Genomic DNA, 27,798 nt, shown 5'->3' with positions numbered 1-27,798 from the left:
ATTCTTTTGGGGGTATAAAGAAGAGACTGGATGAATCAGAGCAAGGAAGAAGAAAAACATAAGTAATACGTGGGTAATGAGAAATTGACTCCATTTTGCACCTTGAGCCCCAGACTAAGAATAAAAATTAGGCATACTAGAGTATTATTTTGTAGTATAATTCTAACAAGGACCATTTAAAAAGATTTCTGTAGACAGCAATATGTATTTACTTTGTGGAATACAAAAAGAATCCGCGTCCTTAGTTTTGCTTTCCCTATTTTTAACCAATTAAGAAAGGTATTCTTTCCTCCCCCTTAACCATTAGGATTCCTCTCATCCAGGTTTGAGTTACACAGTATTTACCGATTTGCAAGAAGACAGACTTTAAGCGGATTCCCGTCCAATTTATAATGAACCAAAAACTCAAAACCAATTTCATTTTGTCTCTGTAATGTGAACTATGTAGTCGGTCAATCTTTAATCTTCAGGTCTTTTATTTTTTAATCTGTTAAAACGGAAGGATGGTAGATTATTGCCAAGATCATCTACCTTTGCCGCCGTATGCAGTATTCTTGGTTTCTCTTGTTCTCTGTATTAGTGCTTTTGCCACTATTATCTGCCTTCCAGCCTCTGGGGACAGGCTGCCCCGGGCAACAAGCGTTTACTTGCGCCAGGAGCCCTGGAGCAACCACGCTTTTGGGGACAGGGACAAGTCTCGCCAAGAGGGTGAGCTTGAGGGCCCTGATACCTTCAAGCTTCCGGCCCTGGAGCGTCCGCGGAAGCCTCACCACGCCCACCCGCTCGGCCCTGCGGATCCAACTCCGCCTCTAACACCGAGCGGTCGCTGCGCAGGGACTGGAGGCCCGGGTCACGTGGCAGGTCAGGTGACCGCCCTGCCAGCCCCGCTCCTTGATCGTCTGGGTCTGGGCGGCGCCGCGCCCCTCCGCACGTGGCGTCGCCGCTACCGTCCCCGCGCGGCCCGCAGTCATGGCGCCCGGCCAGCTCGGTGAGCCCCTCGCGCCCTCACGGGGCCGCGCCGCCGCCGCCAGGGCCCCCGGTAGTGCGGCGGCCCGGGCTGCGCGGCGCGGCCCTGGCCCGCGGTTGCGCGCGGGATGGCGTCCGAGCCCGGAAGCCCCGGGCCGGGCCTGGGGACTGGGCCGGCGCGTGGCCTTGAGGTCCGAGACTTCCCTCCCAGTACCGATCCCCGACCCCCGACCCCCGCAGAGACCTTGAAGAACCTACTGTAATGTGCCGGTGATGAGGAAAAATGTCTTCTGTTTCAGCCTTATTTAGTGTATCTGATAAAACCGGCCTTGTGGAATTTGCCAGAAACCTAGCTTCTGTTGGTTTGAATCTGGTCGCTTCTGGAGGGACTGCAAAAGCTCTCAGGGATGCCGGCCTGGCAGTCAGGTAAGGAAGGCACAGCTTAGTTTCTAAGTCCGGTCCGAGGGATCACGCTTACCCGAAAGTAATGTATTCCAGGCCCCGTGAGTAAAATCCGTGATTGGTACACTGTTTACCTACTGCAGTGAAGAGGTCAGGGAAGCTCAGAGTTCTGGTAACTTTTCCTCAAGTTAAGAGTTAAGTAAGGAGTACAGCTGGGGGTAGGAACCCCGGGAGTCCTCATTTGGAGCTCCGCTTCTTACTTCCTGTAACTAGTTTAGGCAGACTATTTGTTAGGCAAAAAAAACTTAAGTTATGATTTGCAAGATTCACATGATCTCTTTTGACTGGTGCTTTTAGTAAAACTGTAAACTTCAAGTCTACCTCTCTTCCCTTGGCCTCTCTGGGAACCATTTGAAGGCACAAATCTATCATTCATTTCCTCATTCACGATCTATTTATTACCTGCTTAAGTGATGGGACAAAGGAAAAGCTAAGTCAGGCGACCATTCAAGAGAGCAACTACTGAAAGGTGGAAATCAAATAGGCCACAGGACAGCCATACTAAATTGCAGTGGGAGTTTGGAGGAAGGACATACCCACCCCTGAAATATATTTTAGAAAAGGAGTAAAAAATCTCTGTTGCCTCTTGGAAAATTTTTGTACTTGCCACCTAGATCCATGTAGACAGATTATTACCTTTTTAATCTTATAATCCTGGTTTATGTAGGCAGTACACAGCTTCCCCAAGTTTGACAAGGTCATATGGCAAGAATGCTTCACTTCATTTAAATAAAGAAGTGCTTTATATTTTCCATCGTCTTTTTGCTTCATTTCTAGGATGTGGTTCTCATAAGAGCCCTGTAAGAACTGTGAAAGGCAGCGTGGCTCTTTCTAAAAGCATCAGAGTGAGAATCCAAAATCTGAACTGTTCTTTTTATTGGACCATACTGGGTCCTATTGTAGTTGGAGCCTTCAGATTAAACAAGGCCCTCTTTTGTAGCCTCTTCTTTTCTCCCACCAAACTTTGCATTATAGAAACATTTCAGACATGAAGTGTGAGACTTCACAAACACACACACACACACAGATAACTCATGTGAAACTATATTGTTACTATCCCCATTTAATCCATTAAGTAGTATTATCCCCATTTAATACATAAGGAAACTGAGGCACAAAGAAGTTAACAAACTTGCCCAAGTTCACACAGCTAACACAGCTAGTAAGAGGCCAAGCCAAGATTTTCTCCGGGGAAGTTAATCTTAAGATGTGAGGTAGGTAGACTGGTGAGATTTTAATTGGTAAGTATACAGCAGTTAACCTACAGAGGATTTAAGTCCTACATACAAATTATTTTACATATAAAGGAATAACAAGCTTTTCAATTACACTAAATGGTTGTCAGTTCTAAGGATAGTTCTGCCTTCTCTGTTTTCAGCAATAATCCTCAGTTGGAGAAGTAGGATTTTATATCCTAAATTTCCAGCAAAGGGAATTTTGAATTGGAAATCAGAATGTCAAATTTGTCAGTTTAGTTGGCACTGTGCAAGTGTGTGGTCAAGCACCAGTCATTCATCTGCCAATGCCCCCCCTTGGTAGAATCTATCCAGAAATTCTGTATCTCATTGGTGGAACCCCTTGGTAGAATCTATCCAGAAATTCTGTATCTCATTGGTGGAATTTTCTGCTACTAAAATGTTTATTATATTTTTACTATAGTAAGTTGGTTGTAGAAAATTTGAAAAATGTGGAAAACTATAAAGGTAGTAAAAATAGGTTATAATTCTGTGAAACGTGTTTAAGTGGTTTTTTCCCAATGATTTTTTAAGCATTTACTATTTCATAGCTCCTACAAAGGTAGATGGTTTTGTTTCTTGCTTTTGTTTGTTTAACACATGTGGGCATTTTTTTCCTGTCATTAAAATTCTGTAAATTCTGCCAGAGAGGGGGGATTCATGTCAGTTTGGTGATATGAAATAGATAAGTTAAATACTGTCTTTCATTTGACCCTTTGCCATATTTGCAGTTATTTTTCCAGCTTTCTTTTTTCTACATAAAAGTTTTCAGCATTTACATAGATATGTTAATCTTCTGTTTAATGCTTTGAACATATTCTGCACATATTTTAATTTTGGTATTTTTATGACTTTTTGAATTGCTCAAATTTTTGATACATTGAGAATTTATTTTTGTGCATGGTTAACCAGTTACTCCAATGCCACACCACTTTATTAAACAATCTTTTTTCCCCCACTCATTTGATTTGCTGTCTTTATGCTTGTTTAACCATAAAACTAAAGTCTTGTTTTTACTGTTAGTCTGTTTCTGAGATAGGAATATTTTTTATGCTTTTTGTTACATACTGCCAAATAACTTCTCAGTTGAGTTTACTTAATAATATTTTGTTAGTTTGGCTTGTGACTCAGTTTTTGACTTCTAAAATAACAGGCTCTGAAAATTAGAACAGTAGACTTGGTGTTGGAAGATGCTTTGGAATAGTGTGAAATGGAAAATGACAATTCAGCAGATATAGTTGCAATATTCTGTTTCTCTACTTTCAGAGATGTCTCTGAGCTGACAGGATTTCCTGAAATGCTAGGGGGGCGTGTGAAAACCTTGCATCCTGCAGTCCATGCTGGTAAGTGGTTGGTACATTCTATTTAAAACAACCAGTGGTTTTCAGGAATAATTTAGTTGATTACATTGTAGAATAAATGAGGGAAAAGGCAAGTCATAAGTTCAAAAAAAATTACCTGTGAGGTTATATTGGTTTTGTCACATTTGCTGCTAAGGTTCATAATATGTTTGAACCTGTTTAAAATCTAGTTTGCTTTAATATGCGATGGATTCATATTGTTCTTCTGTTTGCTATTAGTCCTGACCTGATAACTAATTCAGGGTGATATTTCCTGCTGGAATTAATGAAAATACTTAGATTTTATGTGTGAAAATACCATGATTCAAATAGGATAAAGCATCACCGTTTCACTGACTTTCAAAAGAATTCTCTTTCAAAGTGTTTGACTTTGGTTCATTTATCTGAGAGTAGGAATTGCATATCAACCCAAAATGGTGAGAAACAGGTATACTGCATCCTTAGAGTTACAGAGAGATTCGGCACAATAAAAGGCAGTATGGCTAAGAATCATCCCACAAGACATTTACTTATGGGAGCAAATAGTTTAATGGAACTGGCAATAGTTAGGAGAAAATTCCTTTTAATATTATGGCATAGGAAAAGGCGAATTAGGAACTAACACAAAAGGTTTTTAAATATACCTGCTAATCTTAATTTTTAAGTAATACTCCTAAGTAGGCAGCATTAGAGGCTTTAACATGATTGCTAGGACTGTATCAGAAAGAAGTACCTTGTTTATTCTAACTTGTTTTTCGAAGCTAATACTTGAATTTTGTTAAATTAGGAATCTTGGCTCGTAATATCCCAGAAGATAATGCTGACATGGCTAAACTTGATTTCAATCTTATAAGGTAAAAATACAAAGTTGCATTTTTCTCCCCCCTGAAGTAGAATTTTTAAGGCATATTCCAAACCTGGTTACCCCGCATCCCCTGACCTTTTTAAGAACAAGGTAAGCATTAGGTTTACTTTCCTATCACTCACCGTAAACATACATTGAGTACTTTCTGTGTGACCTTGTATATATGTAAGTAAGCATTTTAGTTTTGCCAAGTTTATATTACCAAAATGCACACTTAAACTACAAACAGAAACCTTTGCTTTTCGAGGAAATTATCATCTAAATTTTAGTACATACAAGCTACTTAGTTGTGCACATTAAGGTATTCACTTTTAATTTCTGTAACAGCTTTATTCAGATACAATTCCCCTTTTTAAAATATCCAATTCAGTGGGTTTTTAGTGTCTTTACAATTGTGCGGCCATCACTATAGTTCCTATGTGAACATACTCATCACTACCACCCCCCAAAAAAAAACCGATACCCATTAGCATTCATTCTTCATTTTTTCCAATACCTCCTAGCCCTACCACCAATCTGTTCTCTGTCTTACGGATTTATCTATCCTGAACATTGCATACTAATGGAATCCAACGATATGTGCTCCTTTGTGACTAATTTCTTAGCATGTTTTCAGGGTTCATCCATGTTACATTATCAGTACTTCATTTTTTTTATTGCTTGAAAAGAATCCATTCTATGAATGTATACACCATTTTATTCATCAGTTCATCAGTTGGTGGGCATGTAGATTCTTTCCACTTTCTGATGAATAAAGCAACTATGAGCATTCATGTACAAGTTTTTGTGTGCACATATGTTTTCATTTCTTTGGGGTTTATCTATACCTAGGAGTGGAATTCCTTGGTCACCTGGTAACTCTAAACTTTTGAGGAGCTACCAGATGTTTCCAAACTGCTACATCATTTAAATTCCCTGCAGGAATGTACTCTCACCAACATTTGTTAGCTTATTATCTTTTTTAATTCTAGCCATCCCAGTGTTTATGATGTAGTGTCATTGTGGTTATGATTTGCATTTCCTAATGTTGAGCATCTTTTCATGTACGTTTTGGGCATTCATATATCTTTGGAGAAATGTCTGTTCAGGTCCTTTGCCCATTTTTTAATTGAGTTTTTGTTGTTACTGAATTGTGATTGTTCCTTTAATCCATTCTGTGGATTGTTTCACTTTCTTCCTGGTTCTTTTGACCATTATAAACGTTTTAGGTTTTGATGATGTCCAATTTATTTTTTTTTCTATTGTTTCTTGTGCTTTTGGTGTTACAACTAAGAAGCAATTGCATAATCTATGATAATGAAGATTTATGCCTGTGTTTTCTTTTAAAGTTTTTAGCCTTAGCTCCTCCTATGCTTAGATATTTTATTTCTTATGTTACTTTTTACATAGGTGTGAGGTTGGGGTTCAGTTTTATTTTGTATGTAGCTGTCCAGTTGTTCCAGCGTCATCTGTTGAAAAGGCTAATCTTTAAACGTTGTTCAAAAGACTGTTCTTGGCACACTTGATCTGTATCTCTGTAGTTATGCCAACACCACACCATTACTTGATCTTTGTGTTAAATTTGGAAATTGAGAAGTGTTAAGTCCTCTGACTTTGTTCTTTTTCAAGATTTTTTTTTGTATTCAGGGTTCCTTGCATTTCCATGAATATTAGGTCAGCTTGCCTATTTCTTCTAGAAAGGGAGTTGGAATTTCTTACGGATTGTATTGAATTTGAATATCAATTTGGGGAATATTACCAATAACAACACAAAGTCTTCTAGTCTAAACATGGGTTGTGTTTCCCTAGTTTCCCTTCTTTAGATTTTCTTGAATTTCTTCCAGCAATGTTTTGTACATGTACTTTTGTTAAATTTATTCATAAATTTTTTTGGTTTTTGATGGTACTATAAGTAGAATTCTTTTCTTAATTTCACTTTCAAAATGTTCCTTACTAATATGTATAATTCAGTTGATCCTCTATCCTGCAACTTTCCTGAACTCATTTATTAGTACTAATAATTTTTTGTGTATAGATTCCTTAGGATTTTCTATATGTAAGATCATGTTGCCTGTTACTAGAGATAGCTTCACGTCTTCCTTTCCAGTCCTGATGCCTTTTATTTCATTTATTTGTTAATTGATATGACAGGAACCTCCAAAACAGTGTTGAATAGAAGTGGTGAGAATGGACATCCTTGTCTTGTTCCTGATCTTAGGGGAAAGCAGTAGTCTTTCACCTTTAAGTATGGTGTTAGCTGTGGATTTTTAAAATTTTTATCACATTGAATAAGTTCCCTTCTTAATTTGTTGAGTATTTTTATTATAATGAGTGTTCAGTTTTGTCAGATGCTTTTTGTGCATGGTACTGAGATGATTGGGTGATTTTTTTCCTTTAAATTTGTCCTGACAAATAAAAATTTTACCCAGGCAGCTGAATTGCGATATGATTTGTGTAGTGAATAATGTGTGCTGAGAGTACCTGCTGGTGAAGGCCACTTCTGTTTACTTACGCTTTGCAACAGCAGGAGATCCTAATGCTTCAAGTAATTTTTAGAATTCTAAAATGTCAGGCACGCAGTTTATATTTTAGATCTTTAGAATCTTTGGTCATGTTAATAGCTACTAACTTATTTACATGTAAACTTTATAAGTTTGAGTTTTTAATGACAGCTAAATTCCTCTTTGTTTTAGAGTTGTCGTTTGTAATCTGTATCCCTTTGTGAAGACGGTGGCTTCTCCGGATGTAACCGTTGAAGAAGCTGTTGAGCAAATTGATATTGGTAAGTCAGAAAACCCATATTTGAAGATTGACAGAGGAGAGGGTTATTTACATTTAAATGAGATTTCGGTCTGGTGTTCACTATTGAGGAAGTAGAATATGGTTACTGCTTCCAGTTTGTGTTCTGGGATGATGGCTGTTCACCTATATTATCTAAGCTATTTCTTGTATAGAGATTCATCTTGAGTGAAGGTTATTTTGCCCCCTTTTTAAGTCAAGAATTAAAGTAGAAGTATGTGTACAATGACTTTATTTGAAATAGGTTAAATTGATGTGAAAACACACATCTTCTTTTGTTCTTCAAAGGTGGAGTCACCCTACTGAGAGCAGCAGCCAAAAACCATGCCCGAGTGACAGTGGTGTGTGAGCCAGAGGACTACGTGGCTGTGTCCACAGAGATACAAGGCTCCAGCAGTAAAGACACCTCCCTGGAGACCAGGCGCCTGTTAGCCTTAAAGGTGGGGAGACACTTTCATCTAGTCTAGTGTTTAGCAAACCAAACAGTTTTCAAGTTTGACTAGATTGTGTCACCTACCAAGGCTCTGCTTGGAGCTGCTATCTGTTATAAAAGAAGAGGCTAAATATTACTGAGGTATAATGTCCAAAAGATTGATAATTGGAGTGGGGATGATTCACTGTGCCCTGTAGTATTTAGTTTTTTTTCCTGCACGGGTGTGTGTGTGGAGTGAAGGGGTGTAGTTTGCTGTGTGTTGCCTAAAACTGTCTTGCCCCCTGCTTTGAGAAATGCTGCTAGTAATTCACAAAACTTACCCTGTTTTTAGGCTTTCACTCATACAGCACAATACGATGAAGCAATTTCAGATTACTTCAGGAAACAGTACAGTAAAGGAATATCTCAGATGCCCTTGAGATACGGAATGAACCCTCATCAAACTCCTGCCCAGTTATACACACTGAAGCCCAAACTTCCCATCACAGGTAAAGACTGAGTGTTACATGGCATGGTTTGCTATGGGTGTGTATATCATGTGGTTTATATTTAGAAGATAAAGTTAATTGCATAACGCCTCTTACAGCTGCCTGAAGTCTAAGATGCCAAGCCGACTTGTGAGCAAAAAATACTTAGGTAATCTGCACTTCTGGAGAGAGGTCAAGTTGGAGATAGAAACTGGAGTGTCTTTAGCATATAGATGATTTTGAAGATGCAGGACACGATGGGATGGCCTAGATTTCTAGATTTCATAGAAGAAGTCAAGACCAAACCTTGGGTTAGCAGTGGAGGAACCAGCAGGGGGAAACCAGATTGGAAAACCTGTAGTTTGAACAGAAAAACAACTGCTTGATTTGGGAATGTTACCAAAAGCAGTTCCCTTAGAATGATGGATCTGGGGCCCAGTTGAAATGGGCCAAAATAGAAAGTGAGGTTAGGAAATAACAATGATAAAGATAATTCTTTAAACAGAAAAATGAGGACTTGTAGAGTTATGAGAGGGTTTAAAATTTTTGTTTTCTCCTGAGGTAAGCTAATTGGAGCATGTCCTACTTGTAAGAAGGGAGAGGGGTCTTGGGGACAGAGGAGAGACTTGGGGGTGTGAGGGCCTTGAAGGCCCAAGCATTGGTAGGAGAGCTGGCCTTGGAGAGTAAGGACAGCTTCCTTCCAGTACCGAGAAGGAAGTTGCAGGGCACACGGCTTGGTTGGCGGTGGAAAAATTCAGGCCTTCCTGTCCGCTTCTCTTTCTGACTGTCACCAGCTGAGGGAGAGAAGCAGGCAGTGGTGTAGGAGGTTTGAGGAGAATTTCAAATACTTTTTCCCTTTCACATTCAGTGGGTCAAGTTCTGTTGCTCCTCCACCTCAAGATATATTTTGAATGTTTTCGAACACTGCCCAAACCCCCCAGTTAGCCCAGAGTCTCCCAGATGGCAATAATCTAACTGATCTCTCTGCTTTCTCTGTCTCCCTGTTCTTCACACCAGAGTAATCTTTTTACAAATGTGAATCAGGTGATGTTACACCCTACTTCAAACCATTCTTTGGCTTTCCTTCCTGCTGAAGTGTTTTGTCCTGCCCTGCAGGCCTGTTACCTGACTGGTCTACTTCCTTGACAGCTCTCCGCTTACCCTCTGCTCCCAGCGCCTTCTTCCCTTCTCAGGAGCTGGCCGGCCAGCAACTTCAGCCTTTACAGTAGTTGTTCCTTCTACCCAGGATTCTTCTCCCTCTTCTCCATGTCATGTCCCTCTTGTCATTCAGACTCACCTTAAATGCCACCTCCTCAGAGAAACTTTTTTCTGACCACTCAGACCAAGGTAGATGACCATCACACTTCTAACACATCACTCTATTTTGTAGCATATATTTAGGTTTTAATTGTCTTCTCGCATTAAGATGTCAGGCTCCTCAGAGCAGAAGTCTTGTCTTTGTTCATTGCTGTATACCCAGTGTAGAATATTGCTTGGCATGCTCCCTAAATATTTATTGAATGAATAATTAGAAACCTCCCCTTTTTCATGGATTTTCACTTCTAGGAATTTCTTAACAGAATTGACCTATTTTATCTCAGATTTTTCCTCCTTATAGTTAATGTTCCCTATTTAGATTGTAAAGCAAAAATACTTTCATGTAATTTCAGTTCCCAAACTATGCATTTTCAAAAGCTTTTCTATTCATACCTGGTTGAGGGAACTAATTTTTTCGGTACTGTCTTTAAACAGACTTTTTTTAATAACATTCTAAGATTTACAGAAACATTTCTCAGCAAGTACAGAGTTCCCAGAATTTCCTTCGCTCTGCACCGCAATGTTTGCCCTGTTAATGTCTTGCATTATATGGTACATTTGTTAAATTGATGAATCAATATTGATTCATCGTAATTAACTAAGGACCACAATTTTCTTCAGGGTTCCTTCTTTGTGTTGTATGTTTTGTATGTTTTGACAAATGCATAATGTCCTATATCCGCCTTGAGAGTATCATGCAGAATGGTTCCACCACCTAAAAATTACCTCCATTCCACCCCTCAACTACTGATGTTTTTCTTGTCTCCATAGTGTTTCGAGAATATCAAAATGTTGGAATCATACAGTATGTAGTCTTTTTACATTGGCTTCTCTCACTTGACAGTATGTTTATAAGGTTCCTCCATGTCCTGTTGTTGGCTCGGGAGCTCAGTTCTTCTTGTTGCTTATTAATATTCACTTGTATATGGGTGTACCGTAATTGGTTTATCTGTTCACCTATTGATGGACATCAAAAATGGAATAATTTTTGGCAGTTAGGAATAAAACTGCCAAGAACATTCAAATGCAGGTTTTTGTGTGGACCTGTTTTCTATTCATTTATATACATACCTAGTATTTTCTCATTGCTTATTTGTTTCTTCTGTGTCCCTCCCATAAGCTCTATGAGAACAATGATGGCAGGTTAGGGGTGGGAGAGACCCTTGTTCATTGATAATATACCCCAAGTGCCTAACATTGTAGTAGGTACTTAATTAATACTTGGCAAAGTTTCACTTATAAAAGTACATACTAGCCAAAATAACACAAAGGAGATATAGTCATACATTTGTTTTTAATTAATGGTCCACTTATTTTTGGATGTGAACTTCTTATAAATGTTTATTTGCAAGAGATAGGAGCTCCTAAAAAATACTCCTGCCACTGTGAGAAACTATACATGCATTATAATTAGCACACACAATATAGGTAGGTCACAGGAAAGGTAGTATAGCACAGAGAAGACAAGTAATGGCTATAGCATCTTACTACACTGATGGATAGTGACTGCAATGGGGTGTGGGGGGGACGTGATAATATGGGTGAATATTGAAACTACAATGTAGCTCATGTGAAACCTTCATAACCTTGCATATCAGTGATACCTTAATTACAAAAGAAAAGAAAATAGCCATGAAAAACTCTGAAGTTGTAGTCTTTAATGGCATTTCGACTTCAGGCAGAGCTTGCTGAGTCTGGTATAAAGAAGAAAAATTCAACACTTATTTTCTCCCTTCTTTCCTCCCACCAAGCTATTGCTTTAGTTTGTACTGTTAATTTCTTAAATTGACAAGGTATATAACTTAACTTTTACACTATCTCTGTAGTTGCCGTAATTGTTTAGTCTTAGTTCTGTACTGAAGTGGATCCCTGATGATCACTTATCTTGTCATTCTTTCTCTCATTCCTGAATTCTCTTGGTTTATTTCTAGATTGGCTGGATTTGGTCCTCCAGTAGTGTGTGTGTGCAAGTGTGTGTGCGGGGGAGGGTTTGTTTCTGTTTTGTTTTGGTAAGGGGGACTTGGGCTCCAGTGCTTTGTTCACTTTTCTCATCAACTTCTTTTATGTCCATGTATATGTTTACCTCTTACTTGTACTTCACTTAAAACTAATTTGTGCATTGTTGATAAATATGTTTTTATTTTTTCAGAAATGTATGTATATCTGACCTTATTGATCCTGCTTATTAATGTGTATATGTTTTTATGTGTAGTTCTAAATGGAGCGCCTGGATTTATAAACTTATGTGATGCTTTGAATGCCTGGCAGCTGGTGAAGGAACTCAAAGAAGCCTTGGGCATTCCAGCAGCTGCCTCTTTCAAGCATGTCAGCCCAGCAGGTAAAGCCCTGTGATCTGGAGTGCTCTGGAATGGTTTGAAATGCATTTCTTTTTAATTTTAAAAAGAATCGACATGTCCTAATGTGAATAGAGACACTCTTTGAAGTCTGAAACCACTTTTGTTAAGAGTGTTAACAATATTAATACAATAACATGATAAAATCTGATTATAAAATAACACATTATTTACACATACATGATTGTGTACCATTGTGCGATAGGAAGATTAGGAAAATGTGTTTTTGTGGTAGCAATGTAGAAAATAAAAAAGAAACAACTTAATGCAACATGACTAAATGTTTTGCCACATGGTTGAAAATGTTGCTGAGTAGACATAAAGAAGTGGTTCATATGACACTGCATGTAACTTTTTGTATGAAAAGATGAAAGAGCTTTTTGCTTCTGTGTTGAAGTCAACTACACAACTTATTTTTATCAGCAGATCTGCTGACTGCTGATAAGATGTTTATTCGATATTAAAATGTGAGCAAGGAAAAAATAAACATTATGTGGTATCAAGTAAGACAGGGAGAGTAATAAAGTAAACCAGCTTCATGTACACACCTAGTGCTGGCAGATGCAGTGGCTATTTTCACAGGTCAGAGAAATTCCCCTCTCCTTATCCTCCCTTGCAACTATATATTTAATTATCTGGCAAACAGATTTTTGTTTAATTTGACACAGGCATTAAAAATTATACTGTAGAGGCTAGATGTTAAGAAAAAAATGTTATCTCGTGTCTTGATTTAGGAATTGACAAGTAGTAACTTAAGGTTTTGAGTCTGTTTTATGGTTTTCTATACTAGGTGCTGCTGTTGGAATTCCACTTAGTGAAGATGAGGCCAAAGTCTGCATGGTCTATGATCTGTATAAAACTCTTACTCCCATAGCAACTGCATATGCAAGAGCAAGAGGTCAGAAAATAATAGCGGTTTTTTTGGTTCTTTTTTGTTCTGTTTTTGAGAGAAAAATTTTTTTATCCTAAACAGAATAAAATAGTAATATCCTTTGCTTATAAGATTTCAGATTTTTTTAATCAGAAAAGTTTTAACTTTTGTAATTCACATACAGTTGAGATATATAAGATTTCAAATTTTCTTTGTCTTTTGTTAATGCTTCAGAATGACTATATGAGTGCTTTAGAATAAATTTGTAAGAATGTGTATTAGTATTTTAACATAATAAATGGAAACAATAGGAATTTAGTGCATGTAATTTCAGATTAGGCGGTTGAATGCATTTGTATTATTGCTTAATATAATACTAAAGTTGTATGGTTATGTGTTACACTGAATTTGGAGTTACATATTTCAGAAATATTTAATTTGTGAGTTTAATAACTTGTGGGTATTGTAACATTTATGGAAGATTATTGAGAAACTTGATATCACAGTTTCCCATCTACAGCAGGAGTTAGCCAACTGTGGCTCACCAGCTAAATCCAGCCTGCCACCTGTTTTTATAAATACGGTTTGATTGGTCCCTTTGTTCATGTGTTGTTGATGGCTGATTTCAAACTAAAACCTCAGAGTTGAGTAGTTGAAATAGAGGCTATGTGGCTGCACAGCTTAAAAAATATTTGCTCTCAGGCCCATCCCAGAAAAAAGTTGGCCAAGTGCTGCTCTAGAAGGTAAAATTAAAGAATACTTATAATATTTCAGTTAAATTACTTAGCAGTCTATTATTTAAATCTTACATAAACAAGTTAGATTGAGAGAAATGAATTTTATATGATCACATTGGGTTTTTTTAAACATCTTTTTCTGCGAAGGATTATTTACGATAGCATACATCGTTTTTTAATTTGTATTTGTAGGGGCTGATCGAATGTCTTCATTTGGTGACTTTGTTGCATTATCTGATGTTTGTGATGTTCCTACTGCCAAAATTCTCTCCAGAGAGGTTAGTAGATGTTCATGTGTTTTGATTGATGCATAACTGAGAAAAGCTTTATTTGTTCATAGTGTTCATTGAAACCATGATCTGTAGTTATACCATTTGTAAATTACTTAAGTTTATCATTTCGAATGTTCATATTTTATGTGGAATGTAAATCCTTGACTTTGTGGTAATTTTTAGGTTTAGTGAATTCATGTTTCAAATAGATATTTGGCTATTACAGTGAAGTTTCAATTTATATGCTTAATTCTTTTAAATTCTCTACTAGTTGTTAACCTTATTGTCAGTTACTATTTCCAAAGAGCAGAAGATGCCATTTTGTATGATGTAATAATGAACCTCACTGTAAACCTTCATAGGTCTGTAATGAAAGAGATGTATATTGGGGAAAATTAGAAACTACTCTGATAAACTAACCCCATCAGTTGAATACCAAGCAAGTATTCCAGAAAGATGGGGGGTAGCTTTGGGGGTGAAGAGACAAAAAGAAAGGGAAAAAAGGTAGCGTAAATACCTTGGAGGGAAAACAATTAGGTAGAAATGAAGGCTAAAGAGGCTTGACAATATTTAGTTGCTTTTAGGGATTCTTCCCATGACCACCACCATCCCCAGCCACAGTGTAGCTGACGTATTACATTACAGGTTATAGCACAAGGCTTTGGAGTATGGGCTCTTGACTTTTGTATCTTTAGGTATCAGATGTTAAATCTCCAGTTTAATCAGATCCCTTGTCTTGTTGTTGAGGGACTTGCCTTCCCTCTCCTAGCCGGGTACTGGCAGAGCCGGGACTAGACCACTTCCTAATGTAAAATACCACCTGTGAACCTTTCTAAGGTACATGTATTTTGGGAATCATTCACATGTACCAGTTAAAACTTAAGCAAATAGTCAAAAACTTGGACAAGACAGCAAATGAGGAAAGGTCAGCTATAGAAAGCTGTATTCAAACAGGCTTATCTTTCCTAAGTGTAGTATTAGGCTTATTTGTTAGAAGTAGAAATCAGAAAGCATTTCTGCATTATTTAAGGCAGATACTGTGTCTAGATTGAGAGGTGTTCTCTAATTTTATTAAATAAAAATCAGTATTTAATGTATTTACAGGTATCTGATGGTATTGTTGCCCCAGGCTATGAAGATGAAGCTTTGAAAATACTTTCTAAAAAGAAAAATGGGAGCTACTGTGTTCTTCAGGTTAGTGCTGTTCGTGTTTGAAACAGTAATTTGCTCTTGAATTTTCTTTTTTCCCCCATATTTATCTTTTCTTTCCTTCACTTTGAAAACCTTCTAATTCATCCTTCTTCACTGTGGTTTCTTTACCCTTAATCTTGCAGATTTTTTTTCTTAATCATTAATATTTGGGTTTGAGATGAGGTTAGTTTCCTTATCCTTTAATACTTATTTTTTAATCTTTTAAAATAATATAGGTACAGGGTTTCCTATTCCAAAGATAGTAAATGTTACCTGATGAAGTCTCCTCATTCTACCCTCTGCCACTCCCAACTTTTTTAAAAGTAACCAAATATTTTAAGTTTCTTACCTTTCTTGAAATAGTGTATACATATTTAGCAGATATTTGCATGTGTATTTCTTTTTTTTTTTGGTCTCATTAATCTATAATTACATGAGGGACATTATGTTTACTAGACTCCCCCCATCACCAAGTCCCCCCCACATACCCCATTACAGTCACCGTCCATCAGCATAGTAAGATGCTATAGAATCTGCATGTGTATTTCTTTTTCTCTTTTTCCCCACTGACAAAAATACACACTGCTTCACCATCTTGGAAGTTTGTCCCATGTGTGTGTATCTTATCTAGCCAGCCACCAATCTTCAGCTGCTATACATACCCAGTGATAAACCTAGGGAAAAAGTCTAAGGAGTGAATTTAGGACTGTGTTGAAAGCTGCGTGTTTCTGTAATTTTGATAGGTACTGCTCCTCTTAGAGGTTGAACAACAAATTGTATGTCTTAGTGGGAATGTTGGAAGGGTACCTATTTCCTGATATCTTGCCAGCATTGTGTTCTTAAACTTCTTCATCTTAGCATTAAGATGGAAATGGCTTCCCATTTGTTTTAATTTCTCATTATGTGTTGGGTGAACATCTCTTCATATTTAAAGGTATTTTTTCTTCTTTTTTCTGAACTGTTTGCACCGTTATTCTTTGCCTATTTTTCCAATTGATGGGATTTTCTCTTACTGTTTTTTTTTAAGAACTCATGTATTAGGGAGACTAGCCCATAGTCTAAGATTGCATGTGGATAAAGCAGAGTTATTTGAATTGAAAGTAAAAATTCATAATGTTCTTTTTCAGAAGGCGTTAATGTGAAAAAAGTTTGTATATATTCTTCATTGTAATTATATGGTTCACCAGAATCCATGTCAGCTTTTCAAGGAAAGAAGAAAAACCACATTAAATATACATACTTTTTAAATATATATAATGGTTCTTGCTAGTGCTATAGTTAGCTGACACTGTATTGCTCAGTTTCTTAATCAAATGTTTTTTGTAAGTACTTAGGACTATAGCAGTTAAGAGTAGCGTCATGGAGACTGTTTCCCAAACACTGAGCTCATCGTCTTGTCCTCTTTAACACCTGACAGCATCATAGTTGGAGGGGTCACAAGACTTGCTGGGGACCTCCTCAGCATTTTGTTTATTTGAGAATTTGGCTAAGTTCCCACATAGACTCATGATCACATCCATAAAATAACTCGCTCCTCTACCTGGCTAGAAACAAGTTTCTTTTGATATCTTTTAATAGGACAGCACATCCCGATATTAAAAATTGTATAATACAAAAGAAAAAGAGACATTTTAGAATTCAGGAAAATGCGAATTAAGCAGAATTAATTTGAGGACTTGCTTCTAAGTTACAGATATCACCGTTCTCTAAGTTAAAAGATCATCCAAAGGATAAGTGAAGAAATACTGTCAAGTTTAGAAGTGATCTAGGGAGAGAGTGGTCTTACGCAGACTATTCCCACATATAAACATCTCTTCAGTTCAAATTTTGGGAGAGCAAGATAGCAATCAATGACATGTTCCTTTTTTTTTTAAATTCATTTTATTATCATTAATCTACAATTACATGAAGAACATTATGGTTACTAGACTCCCACCTTCACCAAGTCCCCCCGCCACAAACCCCATTACAGTCACTGTCCATCAGCGTAGTAAGATGCTGTAGACTCACTACTTGTCTTCTCTGTGTTACACATCCCTCTCTATGCCCCCCCACCACATTATACATGCTAATCGTAAGGCCTCTTTTCTTTTTCCCTGCCCTTATCCCTCCCTTCCCACCACTCCTGCCCAGTCCCTTTCCCTTTGGTAACTGTTAGTCCATTCTTGGGTTCTGTGATTCTGCTGCTGTTTTGTTCCTTCAGTTTTTCTTTGTTCTTATTCTCCACATATGAGTGAAATCATTTGGTACTTGTCTTTCTCCGCCTGGCTTATTTCACTGAGCATAATACCCTCTAGCTCCATCCATGTTGTTGCATATGGTAGGATTTGTTTTCTTCTTATGGCTGAATAATATTCCATTGTGTATATGTACCACATCTTCTTTATCCATTCATCTATTGATGGTCGCTTAGGTTGCTTCCATTTCTTGACTATTGTAAATAGTGCTGCCATAAACAGGGGTGCATCTGTCTTTTTCAAACTGAGCTGCTGCATTCTTAGAGTAAATTCCTAAAAGTGGAATTCCTGGGTCAAATAGTATTTCTATTTTGAGCTGTTTGAGGAACCTCCATACTGCTTTCCACAATGGTTGAACTAATTTGCATTCGCACCAGCAGTGTAGGAGGGTTCCCCTGTCTCCGAAACCTCACCAACATTTGTTGTTGTTTGTCTTTTGGATGGTGGCAATCCTTACTGGTGTGAGGTGATATCTCATTGTGGTTTTAATTTGCATTTCTCTGATGACAAGCGATGTGGAGCATCTTTTCATGTGTCTGTTGACCATTTGAATTTCTTCTTTGGAGAACTGTCTGTTGAGCTCCTCTGCCCATTTTTTAATTGGATTATTTGCCTTTTGTTTGTTGAGGTGTGTGAGCTCTTTATATATTTTGGATGTCAACCCTTTATTGGATCTATCATTTATAAATATATTCTCAAGTACTATAGGGTAGCTTTTTGTTCTATTGATGGTGTCCTTTGCTGTACAGAAGCTTTTCAGCTTGATATAGTCCCACTTGTTCATTTTTGCTTTTGTTTCCCTTGCCCGGGGAGATATGTTCATGAAGAAGTCGCTCATGTTTATGTCCAAGAGATTTTTGCCTATGTTTTTTTCTAAGAGTTTTATGGTTTCATGACTTACATTCAGGTCTTTGATCCATTTCGAATTTACTTTTGTGTATGGGGTTAGACAGTGATCCAGTTTCATTCTCTTACATGTAGCTGTCCAGTTTTGCCAGTGCCATCTGTTGAAGAGACTGTCATTTCCCCATTGTATGTCCATGGCTCCTTTATCATATATTAATTGACCATATATGTTTGGGTTAATATCTGGGGTCTCTATTCTATTCCACTGGTCTGTGGCTCTGTTCTTCTGCCAGTACCAAACTGTCTTGATTACTGTGGCTTTGTAGTAGAGCTTTGTAGCGAGATTCCCCCCACTTCATTCTTCCTTCTCAGGATTGCTTTGGCTATTCGAGGTCTTTAGTGTTTCCATATGAATTTTTGAACTGTTTGTTCTAGTTCGTTGAAGAATGCTGTTGGTAATTTGATAGGGATTGCATCAAATCTGTATATTGCTTTGGGCAGGATGGCCATTTTGACTATATTAATTCTTCCTAGCCAAGAGCATGGGATAAGTTTCCATTTGTTAGTGTCCTCTTTAATTTCTCTTAAGAGTGTCTTAGTTTTCAGGTTATAGGTCTTTCACTTCCTTGGTAAGCTTTATTCCTAAGTATTTTTTTCTTTTTGATGCAATTGTGAATGGAATTGTTTTCCTGATTTCTCATTCTATTAGTTCATTGTTAGTGTGTAGGAAAGCCACAGATTTCTGTGTGTTAATTTTGTATCCTGCAACTTTGCTGTATTCCAATATCAGTTCTAGTAGTTTTGGGGTGGAGTCTTTAGGGTTTTCTATGTACAGTATCATGTCATCTGCAAATAGTGACAGTTTAACTTCTTCTTTACCAATCTGGATTCCTTGTATTTCTTTGTTTTGTCTAATTGCCATGTCTAGGACCTCTAGTACCACGTTGAGTAACAGTGGGGAGAGTGGGCATCCCTGTCTTGTTCCCGATCTCAGAGGAAAAGCTTTTAGCTTTTCACTGTTCAGTATGATGTTGGCTGTGGGTTTATCATATATGGCCTTTATTATGTTGAGGTCCCGGCCCTCTGTACCCATTTTGTTGAGTTTTTATCATGAATGAATGTTGAGTTTTGTTGAATGCTTTTTCAGCATCTGTGGAGATGATCATGTGGTTTTTGTCCTTCTTTTTGTTGATGTGGTGAATGATGTTGATGGATTTTCGGATGTTATACCATCCTTGCATCCCTGAGATGAATCACATATGTTCCTTTTCAATTAAAAAGACAGATTAAAAATGTTGTTTCTTCCCCTTCCAATTTTTTAATTCAAGTGTTAGGTAGGTATTAGATTTTTCGAAAGAAAAGAAAACTAGAATTTAACTTTTGTGCCATTGCCTGATTTTTAGCAAATCATTTTTATTAGCTGATCTTTCAAAAGGACTATATAGATAGTGCTTTCAATCAGTATACCAAAATGCTGTCATTGTAATGATTGGTTTTAATATGTTTGGTATAAGTTGTAAAACCCTACAGGGTTGTAAACCTTATAAAAAATTTTGGAGCAAAATATTAGTGCCAGGTCCTTCTATTAACATCCATACTGATAAGACTTTGTACATGCTTAAATTAGAAAAAATACATATAACTTTGCTTATAATGAAATCTTTTGTACTTTAGATGGACCAGTCTTATAATCCTGATGAAAATGAAGTTCGAACTCTCTTTGGTCTTTGTTTAAGCCAGAAGAGAAATAATGGTGTCATCGACAGGTCATTGTTCAGCAATGTTGTTACCAAGAATAAAGATGTAAGTTTGAAAATATGTGAACTGAATACTAGTACTTTAGTAGGTCTGTTTTTAATATTTATAAGGTTATGCATTTATTAAGGCATCTAAAATTGATTGCTGTGCAAATGGCTAACTTATCTCTGAATTGTCAAGTAAGTTTGAGAGCTTAAAGAATGAATAAAAGACTCTGTTAGAAGCTTCTGTGCATATGTCCATTCATGGAGATATGTATCTTCCATTGTACATAAATGGGATTGTGTCTTTTATAATTCTAATCTGTAACTTTCCCCTTTCTAATCTGTAATTAAGCTGCAGATGTGTTTCTATAATAATACATATAGGTTCACAGCTTCATTTGAAAGGCCACCTGGTAATCCACGAATAGATACACTATCATGGGTATTTATTTAGGTTTCCATTTTCCGTGCAGTGATCCGTCTTTTTAAATAGCCAAGTTATGGCTTTTTTGTGTGTATAGTCATTTTTTAGGAAGGATATATTCCTAGAATAGTAATGGTGATCTTTTTTTTGTGTTTTTTTTGTGTATTACATCATTTTAATATAGAGTCCTTGATTGGGGTTGGGGAATGACTACTATCTTTTCTGTTAATGAGATTACAATGTTGTAACATAGGGGACAATTAAAAAAATTTGTCCAAGGTTATGGAGTAAGGAAATTGATTAGCTGGTATTGTTTTCTCAAATCTCATAAATGGGCCTTCGGTTTTGAAGGTTATTTTTCCTCGGTGTAATGTCGACTGTACTTCCCCCCCCCCCCCCCTCAGTACTTCAGTAACTCCATTAAGTTGTCTACTGATATGCCTGGTACTTTTCGTTAAATGCTAGGCATTTAATATGAAAAACCTATAGAGATATTTTAAGGGTCTGGATGGTGTTTTTAACCTCTCTAGAGAGTTGACTTTTGGCAGGCAGATCGTAATCATTCTGGCAGGAATTGAGCTGATTTGAATTTGGGCTTCAGTCTTGATGAGGACTGGTCTGTATATGGTTTGCCCTTATGCTGCTGAAAGCACCAAGTGTCAACTAGTAGGACTCTTCCTTGTGTGCTCTGAACTCCATTTTTGTCCCTTAGTCCTATGATACTGCCAGAAGCTGTTCTCAACTCATCTACCTCTTGCTTATTGCCTTACAACTTGGAAAATGCTTTGAGGGGAAAAGCATAGATAGCCACGTTCATTTCTTACTACTTCCCTTATCTCTGGGATCTTTGCCTCTTAGTACTTGCTTTTTATTAGCTGTGTGTTCAGCTTTTCTATTTGTTCCTAGAAAATGACTAGTCTTTTAGCAAGTGGGAAGTGAGTTGCTGCAGTGGTTCCAGGTCTGACCTCTGAGATTTGAAGTAGAATTGCCGAAAATAAGCTTGAAAATCTTGACCAGGATAGTTCTGTTAATAATTATATGGTGATTAAGTCATGATCTTTGTTGATTTCATGGCTATTCTTCCATATTTATCTTTGAAAATTAATGGTGTCCTGAAGTGAAGGAACATGCAGGCATTGTATCTTGGTCCTTTCAGTCTATCCCTTTAAGTACAGAAACTGTGTTCTGCAGCAATATTTTAAGCAGCTCACAGTAAAGTGAGGCTCATTCTGCAGTTTATTAACCTGGTTGGTTAATGTATTTTTTAAAAATATTGAAAGGGTATTGACCTAGATTCCATGGTACCCATGTTAACAACTGCCTAACTGAATACTCTACTTTTTTAGGTTTTGGACTGATTAGTAATTTTGCAGTATTTGATAGGTTTTATGCCTTTGGCTGTGCTAGTTTTGACTTTTTTTTTTTTTTACAAGGATTAAGGGTATGACTTTAATCTTTTATCTAAATTCCTCTCTGCTTGTTTTATATGTATTTTTAATAGAAATTTGGAAGCTTAAAGATGAGAATGATGGTTTTATCCTCCTATGTATTCCCCTCCCTTTAAAGCAGATTTTTGTTAACATTCCAGCCTCAAACTTGTCAGATTATATTACTAGGTGCAGAACAGTTTCAGTCCTGTGAAGTGGGAGAAATGTAAGGAGTGTGTATTAAACATTCATGGACATGCTTAACTTATTTCCTCTTCTCCCAGTTTTCTTGAATAATATTTTAATTTGTTAAAACAATTTATGCTGTGCTTATAAGACAGGATTTCCTCAGTCCCACTCCCACCCCAACCCACGTCCCTTGACATGTCTCATAATCCATGATCCTTACTCAGAATACCAGTGTCATATTTACAGGGAGACATCTAGGAAGGCCAGCCCTTGTTATTAATCTTTCTTAGAACCAAAGGAATAAAATATGACTCAAACAGCAAATATAGGTAGGAAAGGACTTACAATATTAATAGCACCTAGAAAATAAGTTCTTAAGACCTTGTAACAATGTTTCTTAATTAAGCTTTTAATTTTGAGTTAAAAATCTAAAAATTGTAAAATTGACATACAGTGTTAAGAGTTCCCACATTTACCTCATTTACCCTGATGGTAACATATCACAAAGCTGTGTATCACAAGCATGGTATTGACACTAACAGTCAGGATACAGAATATTACATCCCTGCAAGCGTTCTTCATGTCACCCTCTGATAATTACACATACCTCCTGCCCTCACTCCTTAATCATGGGTAACAACTAATTTGTTGCCCTTTCTATTACTTTCCATTCACTTAACATTCACAAAAACATTTTTATGTGAGCATAAGTTTAATTTCTGTTACAAATGCCTAGGAGCATAATTGCTGGGTGGTATTATAGGTGCATGTTCACTTTTTTAAGAAATTGCCAAACTATTTTCCAGACAGGCTGTGCCATTTTTATATTTCACACCAGCAGTGTATGAGTGATCCACTTTCTCTGCACCCTTACCAGCTTTTAATATTGTCACTTTTTTTAGGTAGGTGTGTAACAATTTCATTTTAATTTGCATTTCCTAATGCTTGATAATGGACATTTTCATGTGATTATTTGCCATCTGCATATGTCCTTTTTAATAAAATATCTCTTCTGCCATTTTCTATTAGATTTTACTTCTTAAGGTGGGATCTTTTGTAGAGCATAAGTTTTAATTTTGATGAAGACTGACTTACCAAGTTTCTCAGGTAGCTAATTTGTCAGTTAGCTGCTTACATCCTTTGTCCACTTAGCATCCCAATGTAGACCATTGTCTTCCTTTTCACTTTGTATTTACTATTTATATTAAAGGAAGTGACAGGGGCATAATAGTTATTTTTATTCTATTTGGACTCATAGTTCACAAAGCATTTTTTAATAGTCTCTACTTAGAATATTCTAGACAAAGCAGAAAATGATCCTAATTTGATTTTCCCTAAACATCCTTGGCTGTGTGTGGGCATCACAGTTGTTTGTAATGTGTGTGAAAATAATTCTCAGTGTTTTTTCTGAACATAATTTTTTCATATATCCAGATATTTGTCAGTACTATGATAGAGAAAATGTTATTCATCAGTTTTGGAGTGGGAATGGTAGTTCATATCTAGTGTGATACGTAAACAGGCTTAAGCCAAAAGTTGCTGCAAATTGGCTTCAGTTTGAGTCTGTGATGCATTAGGCATTGTGCTGAGTTCCACAACAAATAATGTTAAATATTGATTGTTCCAGTAAAGCATAATACTGTTTCCTGTGAACAATTAACTTCATTCTGTCAGTTGAGAGATAGAACTACATTATAGGACTACTACAATAAATGGCATGTAAGATGCTTAAAGTTAAATGCGGTACAAAAAAGCCTAATGTGATCGACGATTCTGTTTTTTCAGTTGCCAGAGTCTGCGCTCAGAGACCTCACTGTAGCCACCATTGCTGTCAAGTATACTCAGTCAAACTCCGTGTGCTATGCCAAGAACGGTCAGGTAACCGAGTTGTCATACTCACTTCAGGAGGAGTGTTTTATAAAATGATACTCCGAAATCTGTCCACCTTGGATACTTCACAGCCTGAAAAGGGACATTTACAAAGTTTTTCTCTTCTGGTTTGTCAGTATTTACTCAGTAACTTGGTCAACTGTTAAAGCTAATGATGATTATGAAAGTATCTTTGGAATTGAGTATTAACATTTTGCTTTTTGCCTAGAATGAATTGGCACATTTTGGATTAGTGGGGTTCAAATAACTGCTACAAAACTGTTTATCCACTCCCCTCATACTTAGGTAGTATTTCCAGTGAAGAAGGAGTAAGGAATGGTACTGTCATCCAGTAGTGCATATTTTTGCAATTTGTAAGGTATTTTCACATACATTTCTAAGGTTATTTTACCAAGCATTAAAATCAGCTTTACTGAAGCATAATTATATACAGTAAAATTCACCCTTAATTTTTAAGGGTAGAATTTGACCAGATTTTACAAATTATATAGTTGTGTGATCAGTACCACAGTCGAGTAATTGAACATTTCTTACTATGTGATGTTAAGCAAAATATTTAACTTCCCAGTGTACTGAGCTCTAGGGTGCTGGATTGAGTTACTTTATCTCTTGGGCCATTTCTACTCTCTAGATGGAAAGACTGGTTTTGCTGTAGCTTCAGCAGCACTGGGAGCCCTTCCTTCTCACTGTGTCACAAGCTCTTCTCTTGGCATCTGTTAAACTACTTGGCCAGTGAGTGCAAGGGGAAGGGTGGATATTAGCATATGACAGTGGAAGACCCTTTCAAATTCAAGATTTTAGTGATTGCCAGCTGTTAAAAGATGGCTAATCTCCAATAACAAAGACCTGGAAGATAGTGGCTCCTGGTCTCCTTGGACCTCAGGATCTAATAAGTTCTAAGTTCCAGTATGACCATGCTTCACTACTGATGTCCAAGAGTTCCAGAAACTTGGAGAATATTGGTGGCGATACTTTGATGTCACTGAAGAGGTAAAATATAAAAATAGTAATGATAAATCTCTTACCTTCATCTTTTAGTGACTCAAAAATGATTTGTATTTCTTTTTTTGACCGTTTTTTTTTTTCTATAAAATGAATAGATTTGGGAGAACATGCACAAAAGATGCACTGAGAAAAATGTGTTGTTGGGAGAAGTGTTCATTTTCACACCCATGTTCTTCAGGTTATCGGCATTGGAGCAGGACAGCAGTCTCGGATACACTGCACACGCCTTGCAGGGGATAAAGCAGACTTCTGGTGGCTTAGACATCATCCCCAAGTGCTTTCAATGAAGTTTAAAACTGGAGTGAAGAGAGCAGAAGTGTCCAATGCCATCGACCAGTATGTTACTGGAACCATTGGCGAGGTGAAAGTCTTGACATTGGGTTCGTGGGTGGAGTGTACTAGTATGTTCACCCTTTGTTGTTAAGAAACTTTACCTTCATCACTACAGAGAGAAAGGTACTTTTTTATTCTATGTTAATCTTAATTGTTAATCTAAACTTCTTACCAGTTCCCCATTGTTGTCTGTCTCACTTAGCTTTCTTCCTGGTTTGTCATCCTTTTTGACACCACAGACCTTCTCTCTTTCTAAGTTATCACCATGGGTTTTGTTTTGAATATTTGTACTTCCCCTCTTGATTATAAGCTTTTGATGGCAGGAACTGTTTTTTCACTTATTTTGAGATGTCGGTCACAGTGCCAAGCATGATGCTTGCTACACAGTAGGTGTGTATTCAGCATGAATATAAACTATCTGACAGCAGATAGCCAGTGTCTTTCTTCTCCACCCACATTTTCTACAGGTGCCATTAACAACTCAATATGTATTTGTTACATTTCCTAGTCTTTACTGTCTTCTGTTTTGAAGAAGGTATGTGGCAGCATTGCAAGTGTCAGGTAGCCTGCCAAAAGAATAGGATTTAACCCCATAGCAGCTGTGCTTAATAAATACTAGGTGGACGAATCATTGTGTGGTACAGCTGAAACCAGTATAATAATGTATACTAACTATACTTCAATAAAAGAAAAAATAAAAAAAATTTTTTAAATGCTAGATGAAAAACAAAGGAGAAGTCTGGGTATCAAAACCTCTTTCATCTTCTGAGGGGACAAATTGGCTACACTAAGCTGTCTTAAAGTTCAGAAACAAGAGTCCACGACATAAGTGTCAAATACGTCTGACAACCATGAAATGCTTAAAACAGCATTTCTTTTTTACTGTAATACTTATATTATTCTATTTGATATTACCCAGCAAAATCCTATTAATAACCCTGGAGGAAACTTTATATGTGAACAAAAATAAATTTTGTTGTTTAAGCCAAAAGTCACTTAAAATGGAAGCATCTTTTTCAAATACAAACACTGAAACATGTTTTGATTTGTCTATACACTGACCATATACTTGATGCTAATTGTTGTATAGATGTAGTTCTAGAATGTCCACCATCATCTGTTTGCTTGCTTTGATACAGGGATATGAAGTAGATTTAATGTAGGCAGAGATTAAAGAACAAAGTATATGGTACATTTTTTATTTGGCACACTTAGAATTACTTTTCTTCCTTAATGAAATGTTTAAAACATTAAAAAAAGATTCTAAAGATGTGAATGTGAATGAGTCATTATTTATAATAAGAAGTCATAGATAAAATGCCCAAGTGCTTTCTGGTGTTCTGGTTTGCATCTGATAGTACTAAAGGTGGTGTCAGAAATTTTTCTCTCTCCCCCACTCATAGGATGAAGATTTGGTAAAGTGGAAGGCATTGTTTGAGGAGGTCCCTGAATTATTAACTGAGTCAGAGAAGAAGAAATGGGTTGGCAAACTTAATGAAGTTTCTCTCAGTTCTGATGCCTTTTTTCCATTCAGGGATAATGTTGACAGAGCTAAAAGAGTAAGTATAGAATTGGTGTGTATTTGTATAGAATTGATCATTATGTAGAAACTATTTCAGAAATCCTGCTTCTGATTTTTAAGTTTTATGAGTTTTAAATCCAAACTATGGTAATGTGGTGTGCCAATAATATTTAATTACTGACTTCTCCATTTCACTTATGGATAATCCAGATCCTGTTGTTTTGCCATTTTGACTCTGCAGTGTGAATCATTGTTAACTACACCTTTAAGAGGGCATTTTGGTGTTTTGCATGTTCTTATGTAGGCTTGTGTGTTAAAGTCAGCCTCTGTTCTTCTCTCAGAGTGGCGTGACGTACATCGCTGCTCCGTCCGGTTCTGCTGCTGACAAAGTGGTGGTTGAGGCTTGTGACGAGCTGGGAGTAATCCTGGCTCATACAGATCTTCGGCTCTTTCATCACTGATTCCATCACGCATTATTTTTTGGGATGATAATGTGTCAGTGAAAAATAACATGTGAAATTCTGAAAATACCTGCTTAAAAAAATAAAATGTTAAGTTTTAATAAACCTGGATCCCTAGCATTTGGTTGTAAAGTCCCACTAGTTTTCTTCATAGAGGATTCTGCCCATGCAGTTGCCTTTAATTGCAGTTCTAAAAAGGTCCATTGTTTACTTTCAAAACAGCAGATTGTGAGCTGTGGACTAGAACCTTAGATAGGATTAGTAAGTTGTCTGTTGACCATATACAGGTACCACTAGTACATGCTTTTCCCTTCATGCTAAGTAAAATGGTTCCCATAATTTCAGCAAGTCCTTGGTTTCCCCTCTGATTACATAAATAATAAACAGTGCTTGCTGTCCAGTATTCCATTTATAGGTTTACCCTCAAATGTAGA

General features: G+C 37.0%; 1 protein-coding gene across 1 annotated transcript; it reads left to right on the top strand.

Moving 5' to 3' along the window:
* Nucleotides 1-831: 831 nt before the first annotated feature.
* On the top strand, nt 832-27,475 carry ATIC (5-aminoimidazole-4-carboxamide ribonucleotide formyltransferase/IMP cyclohydrolase). Its single transcript, XM_057503575.1, has 16 exons — nt 832-988; nt 1,266-1,392; nt 3,930-4,006; nt 4,791-4,857; nt 7,541-7,629; nt 7,935-8,086; nt 8,411-8,567; nt 12,076-12,201; nt 13,008-13,115; nt 14,018-14,103; nt 15,202-15,291; nt 20,046-20,174; nt 23,939-24,031; nt 25,227-25,409; nt 26,785-26,940; nt 27,245-27,475. The coding sequence occupies exons 1-16, from the start codon at nt 970-972 to the stop codon at nt 27,362-27,364; spliced, it is 1,779 nt and encodes a 592-aa protein (XP_057359558.1). The 5' UTR covers nt 832-969; the 3' UTR covers nt 27,365-27,475.
* Nucleotides 27,476-27,798: the final 323 nt, after the last annotated feature.

The sequence above is a fragment of the Manis pentadactyla genome, chromosome 6 (assembly GCF_030020395.1).
Source record: "Manis pentadactyla isolate mManPen7 chromosome 6, mManPen7.hap1, whole genome shotgun sequence".
NCBI classification, from domain to species: domain Eukaryota; kingdom Metazoa; phylum Chordata; class Mammalia; order Pholidota; family Manidae; genus Manis; species Manis pentadactyla.
Note: the sequence above shows the minus strand (reverse complement) of the source record. Positions and strands in the feature narration are given on the sequence as shown.